Source organism: Acipenser ruthenus, chromosome 28 (genome assembly GCF_902713425.1).
Source record: "Acipenser ruthenus chromosome 28, fAciRut3.2 maternal haplotype, whole genome shotgun sequence".
Classification (NCBI taxonomy): Eukaryota; Metazoa; Chordata; class Actinopteri; order Acipenseriformes; family Acipenseridae; genus Acipenser; species Acipenser ruthenus.
The window spans coordinates 13,711,858-13,719,132 of NC_081216.1; the positions used below are offsets into that span (position 1 = coordinate 13,711,858).

At 42.3% G+C, this 7,275-nt stretch overlaps 1 protein-coding gene across 1 annotated transcript; it reads left to right on the forward strand.

Moving 5' to 3' along the window:
- Positions 1-1,559: 1,559 nt before the first annotated feature.
- Positions 1,560-5,543, forward strand: LOC131701932 (uncharacterized protein K02A2.6-like). The gene has a single exon (XM_059002774.1). It carries the CDS (start codon positions 1,560-1,562, stop codon positions 5,541-5,543), a length of 3,984 nt encoding a protein of 1,327 aa, XP_058858757.1.
- Positions 5,544-7,275: the final 1,732 nt, after the last annotated feature.

The window sequence follows — 7,275 nt, forward strand, 5'->3', positions numbered from 1 at the left end:
CATTCAGATCCTTAGCATTAAAAAAACACATACATAGGGGCACTTCCAAATCTTTTAGTCTTATTATTATTTCATAGCGCATCCCTTATAAAAGTTTACCCTAGTGAAACATAGCAAAGTGTAATAAAGCAAGGTGAAAGCATGGTAAAGCATAGGGAAGCATTGTAAAGAATAGCGAGGTATGGCTAATAAACATGGCAAACCAGGGTAAGCTACTGTATGGTAAATGCATAGTAGAACTATGGGGAAAGCCTGGTGAAACTATACAAATACCATGCATTTAAAAATGATCACTCATCGCCTGTCTGTTGCATTGGTTAATTGTGATAAGAAAATGCCCTTAAATAATATACAATACAGAGCTTCAAACCGGTATGAAAGCTTTTTTCAAAAAATGTTTTATTGTTAAATATAATCTGACATATGCTTATTGCAACTATTAGCAACACACAACTACATATACGTGTCACATTGACATGGGAATTGGATACATTTCTCTACAAACAGATCAAAATAAAATGCAGTCAAAAAATGAATTTGTATGGAGTTCCAGATCACTGTGTCTCGGTAACATTTTCTCATGTACACATTTCTATTTGCTGGAGCCCTAGGTTTTGTATCAATTTCGAGGTTTGTTTGACCCCTAAAATAATGACAAATTGTGACCCTTGGTTGGTTAGGTGTTTGCTGGAGTAAACATTTAAGAAAGTGTGTTTAACGAGTAAAATGTGGGGAAATGGAAACCTTATTTTGAGGGACATAAATACCACCGATATGGAAGAGGGTAATAACATAGGTCATCCTAGCAGTGAGCTGAATCTTAGTTTCTTTGAGTTTCTTCAGTAAATGCTTCATTTCATCAATCCTACCTGGAGCTGAATCTGTAGTTTACTGTCATTATTATGTGCCACTTTTGATTAATTAATAACGGATCAGTAAAATCAATGAAACTTTTATTAGGCAGGAAATGAGAATGTGTGAAACTATATTCAGAATGTAAGTTGTCCATTAAAAACTGGAAGCAGCTCTGGACAGAACGCGGTAGCCCAGCTGGCAAGCAACAGCAGGGCCGTAGAAGCTGTGGTGTCAGCTCCAATCTCATCCAGGGGGCTGCAGGGTGCTGCCGAGGAATGCTGGAGGCTGTCCTTGTCACTCTGTCGCTCAGTCAGCACCACACTACTCCCTCTCACCCAGGGCACTCAATCAGAATCAATTACACACTCAATCAGACAATCACATTCACAGGGACACCCCCAGGAGCAGGGGACATTGCATTCAAATCAAATCAAATTGTATTTATATAGCAAATTGTATTTATATATTTGTGTAGAGTATTGGAGTGTTACAGCTTTAAGCAATGTATGCTAGAGAGGTCAAAGGGCAGAAGGCGGGAGGGAGATGGAAAGGTTTTGTCTGGAGAACGGGGTTTGGTGCATGGCTGGTTTAATAAAAAAACAAGAGTTCACTTATTAAACACGTCTGGCGTGAATACTTTACATTGGCGACGAGGATAAAACTGCTCCGAAGGTTTCCAAAAAAAAAACAAAAAAAAAAACAGAATGGCGGCATACGGCAAAATTGAAGAATATAAGGCAGAACAAGAGGACTGGATTCAGTATACAGAGAGACTGTCCCAGTATTTCATCGCAAATGAAATTAAAGAAACTGAAAAGCAACGTGCAATCTTGCTTAGTGTATGCGGGGCTAAAACGTATAGCCTTTTGAGAAGTTTAGTGGCTCCACTTAAACCTAGTGAAAAAACATTTGCCGAGCTCGTGGCAGCTCTTACAGAGCATTATAATCCGAAACCATCAGCCATAGTACAGAGATTTAAATTTGATAGCTGTTCTCGCAAGCCAGGCATATCAGTAGCTGGTTTCGTAGCGGAACTCCGCGCACTTTCAGAGTATTGCGAGTTCGGAGACACATTGAATGACCGTTTGAGAGACAGACTAGTGTGTGGAATTAACGATGAACGCATACAACGCCGATTACTGTCAGAGTCGACGCTGGATTTCAGAAAGGCACTGGATATTGCGCAAGGGATGGAAATTGCAGCAAAAAATACTTCCGATCTACAGGCTACAACAAGCGGCATTCTACTGTTAAGCACAGGTACGGTCAATGAGATTTCATACGATAAATCCAGAAGACAGACCAGTTACTCAGAGAACCAGCACAAATTGCCATGTTATAGATGTGGGGGTAAGCACTCACCTGATGTCTGTAATTTTAAAGATGCTGAGTGTTACTCCTGTAAAAAGCGTGGCCATGTTGCCAGAGTCTGTCGTAGTAAAAAGAAAGATACACTGAAACAGCCCAGGAAGGAGGAATCGATGCACGTAGTGGAGGAGGAAAGTGAAGTGTATACAATGTTCAATGTAAGAAGCAAGCAGCAGAGGGAAAAGCCAATCACTGTAGAGGTTATTATAAATGACCAAGTAACCACCATGGAGATTGATACTGGAGCTTCAGTATCAATAATTAGTGAATCAACTTACAACAGAAACTGGCCTTTGGACAATAAACCTGAACTTACCACATCTGATGTGGTTCTACGCACCTATACAGGGGAACAAGTTCCAATACTGGGGTCCATCAGTGTTTTGGTTAAATACCAAGGACAAGAGATATATTTACGACTCACTGTAGTTAAAGGGGAAGGCCCCAGTCTGCTGGGTCGGGACTGGTTAAAACAGTTGAAACTAAACTGGACAGAGCTATTTTGGACACAAGCTGCAGGATACCAAACATTGTTGGAGAAGCATAGCGAACTCTTTCAAAGTGGTTTAGGTACACTCAGGGGAACGACAGGAAAAATTCAGGTGGACCCAGCAGCTAGGCCACGTTTTTTCAAACCGAGACCAGTCCCATACGCCATGAAAGACAAAGTGGATCAAGAACTGGACCGATTGATAGCAGAAGGGGTTATTGAACCAGTACAGTTTTCTGAGTGGGCAGCCCCAATTGTACCAATCCTAAAAGCAGATGGCAGTGTACGTATATGTGGGGACTACAAGGTCACAGTTAACCAAGTGGCAAGGATAGATACATACCCCATTCCCAGGATTGAAGATCTTTATGCTACGCTCGCCGGAGGACAGAAATTTACAAAAATTGATTTGAGCAACGCTTACCTGCAAATTCTACTGGACAAAGGATCCAAACCTTATGTGACCATTAACACACATCGGGGACTGTTTTGCTATAACCGCTTGCCTTTTGGAGTGTCAGCAGCACCTGGCATTTTTCAAAGAATAATGGATTCGCTCTTACAGGGCATACAGGGTGTGTGTGTGTACCTTGATGACATTCTCATTACAGGCAGAACTGAACAGGAACATCTTGCAAATTTAGAGGAAGTGTTACACAGGCTCTCACAGTCAGGAATGCGTATAAAAAAAGACAAGTGTGTTTTCCAGGCTCCTGAAGTCATCTATTTGGGACATAAGATAGACGCAGCCGGTCTACATCCCGTGGAAGAGAAAGTGAGAGCCATATCAGAAGCTCCAGCCCCAAAATCTGTTACTGAGCTAAAATCCTTTCTTGGCCTGCTTAACTATTATGGACGTTTCTTGCCAAATCTGTCCACAGTTTTAGCACCATTGCATAAACTGTTGCAGAAACAGGTCCGGTGGCATTGGGGTTTGGAGCAGACAAAGGCGTTTACGCAGGCAAAAGCTCTGCTGCAGTCTTCAGACGTACTGGTGCACTATGATGGTAAGAAAGCCCTGGTGTTATCATGTGACGCTTCGCCTTATGGATTGGGAGCTGTGCTTGCACATAGGATGTTGGATGGTTCGGAGCGGCCCATCAGCTATGCATCACGCTCTTTGGCACCTGCCGAGAAAAAGTATTCTCAACTGGAGAAGGAAGGGCTGGCTGTTATTTTTGGCGTAAAAAGGTTCCATTGCTATCTGCTGGGCAGACATTTTACAATAAATTCAGATCACAAGCCTCTCCAGAGCTTGTTCAATGAAAATAAACCAATACCCCCAATGGCCTCGGCTAGAATTCAGCGCTGGGCTCTAACGTTGGCTGCATATGACTACAGTTTCCGATATAAACCGGGGGAGGACCTTGGCAACGCAGATGCACTGAGCAGACTTCCTTTACCAGAAGGCCCACAAAAAGTGCCAATGCCAACCGAAACAGTTCTTTTATTGGAATGGCTCTCAACGTCCCCGTTAGATGCGAGACAGGTCAGCAAGGCTACCGAAAGAGACCCAGTGTTATCAAGGATACGCAGAATGGTTACAAATGGTTGGGTGGGGTTGCCAAATAGGGAAACCAAGCCTTATTTTAGCAGGAAACAAGAAATAAGCATCATGGAAGGTTGTCTCCTGTGGGGAGCACGTGTCATCATTCCACCTACACTGAGACTGCAAGTTCTAAAATTACTGCATGAGGCACACCCAGGGATAGTGCGCATGAAGTGTTTGGCACGGAGCTATGTGTGGTGGCCGAAAATGGACCAGGAATTAGAAAAGAAGGTCCAGGAATGTACCAGATGCCAAGCAAATCGGCACGGCCCTCCAGAGGCACCGCTACATCCCTGGAAATGGCCACAAAAACCATGGGAAAGAATTCATGTGGATTATGCTGGTCCTGTTAATGGAAAAATGCTCCTGGTGATAGTGGATGCGCATTCCAAGTGGATCGAGGTCCACCCGATGACCTCGTCCACAGCTGAGGCTACTATTGACAGACTCAGAGTCACTTTTGCTGCTTTAGGGCTGCCAGAATCAGTTGTTTCCGACAATGGACCACAGTTTGTGGGAGAACTATTCAGGCAGTTTATGGTCCAAAATGGCATTAAGCACATTAAAACATCCCCTTATCACCCCTCCTCTAACGGTTTAGCAGAGAGGGCAGTTCAGACAATCAAGGAAGGATTAAAGAAAATGGAAAAGGGGAATATGGAGTCGAAACTGATCAGGTTTCTTTTCAAGTACAGGGTGACGCCCCAAGCCACCACAGGTAAATCACCAGCGGAGCTCCTGATGGGACGGAAACTTCGCACCCACCTGGATTTGCTATACCCAGATGAGAGAGCCAGGGTTGAGCAGAAACAGGCGCAACAGAAAGCAAATCATGATATACACGCCAGACAACGGTTCTTTAAGGTGGGGGACAGTGTGTTTGCTCGTAACTTTGGCACAGGGCCGCAGTGGTTGTCAGGCACCATAAGCAAACAGACAGGTCCAGTGTCATACGTTGTACAATTGCAAGATGGTAGAGCCTGCCGGAGACATGTGGACCATGTCCGTAGGGGTTTTCCTAAAGAACCTGAGACAGATATGCCGCAGCCTGACAGTCCCCAACTAGACGTAGAGGACACTGTGTCTGACCAGCCCAGTGTGGACCAGGGTGACTCAAGGACAAAGACACAGGATCAGCTTGCAAACTATGAAGAAGAACAGGAGATTCTAGAAGACACTTCTGAGAATCAGGACATTACAGTGGGGGACCAAACAGAAGACACAGCCCCTTTGCGTCGCTCTAGTCGTATCCCGAAGCCTCGGGTACTGATGGACTGGTAAAAGCTAAAACCAGATAGTTACAGGCAGTTACGGAAGAGAGGGCAGAATAATCCCTCATAATTGTCTGGAGGAACAGGGTAGTCCACCCCTGTCCTCATAGTGGGGTCAGGGATTGTTTGTGTTCTTGTTCTACATGTTATTATTAATAATAGTATTTTGTTTTAAAAAAAAAAGAAAATATAGGGGTTGACAAATACTTAAAGTGGGAGGAATGTAGAGTATTGGAGTGTTACAGCTTTAAGCAATGTATGCTAGAGAGGTCAAAGGGCAGAAGGCGGGAGGGAGATGGAAAGGTTTTGTCTGGAGAACGGGGTTTGGTGCATGGCTGGTTTAATAAAAAAACAAGAGTTCACTTATTAAACACGTCTGGCGTGAATACTTTACAATTTGTATAGAGAAATAGAGTAAAAAAAAAAGCAAGATAAAAAATAAAAACAATTTGGTATAATATAATTTCTAATAAGAATGAAATGGTATTAGTCCTTAAAGGTTTGTAAACACCACATTATTCTATACTCTGGGGAAGTCCTGAACATTATGCCAGGTTTAAAAGGCATGTCGTATGCAGACAGGCTAAAAGAATTGAATCTGTTCAGTCTTGAACAAAGAAGACTACGCGGTGATCTGATTCAAGCATTCAAAATTCTAAAAGGTATAGACAATGTCGACCCAGGGGACTTTTTCGACCTGAAAAAAGAAACAAGGACCAGGGGTCACAAATGGAGATTAGATAAAGGGGCATTCAGAACAGAAAATAGGAGGCACCTTTTTACACAGTAATGTTGTTGAAGCTGACATCCTGGGATCCTTCAAGAAGCTGCTTGATGAGATTCTGGGATCAATAAGCTACTAACAACCAAACGAGCAAGATGGGCCGAATGGCCTCCTCTCGTTTGTAAACGTTTTTATGTTCTTATGTTCTTATTGTTCTAGTTGTAGTGCTGATGCAGTAGGCTGTGAAATTTTCACCATCTGTTGTTTACAACAGCAATTCACATTTCTGTATCACAAGGATTCCAAAGCGTTTCACACTCAAAAAGAACAATTAAACAATTCAAATAAAATACAAACCTAATACAAAATGTGATGAAAACAGAAATATTAAAGAGATACAAACTGCGGGTTTCAAAAAAAGCTAGTTGTAGCAATAGAAAAGCGTCTAAAACACCAATTTAATAAAATGATAATAAAAAACACAACAGAAAATGCAGTTTAAATTATAAAATAGGAACACTGAGATAGAAAGGCTATTTTGTAAAAATGTGTTTTCAATGTACACTTATAAACAACTTCCCAGCTTCCCTGACAAAAGAAGGCAGAGCATTTCACAATGTAGGACTGTGATGGGGTGCCAGCTCGCCCCTATAAATATGTGTTTGTTGTTATTGTTAGTTTTACTGTTTTCATTATGTTTTTGTGATTCTTGTTTTGTTTTGGATTGGCAGGGAGGGGGTTAAATTCCTCCCTGCAAAATACATGTGAGAATGTGGCTGGAGCCTTAAGTGTTTAATTGTTAATTATTAGTTAATTGGGCTCCAGCCACAGACTATAAAAGGGCAGCTGAAACCCTTTGTTAGAGAGAGGAGTTTGTGGGTGAGTTTTGTTTGTTGGTGTGCTGTGCTGTTTAGTTTTTTGAAAAAGAAACTGTAGTGAAGGCGAATGCCCAGCCTAAATTTCTGTATTTTGTTTGAACCTTTTTGTTGGCCCTTGTGCCTGTTTATTTGATTATTTT

Bases quoted from the DNA above. Each gene is read 5' to 3' on its own strand.
- LOC131701932 (XM_059002774.1), top strand. From the start codon at position 1,560: ATGGCGGCATACGGCAAAATTGAAGAATATAAGGCAGAACAAGAGGAC.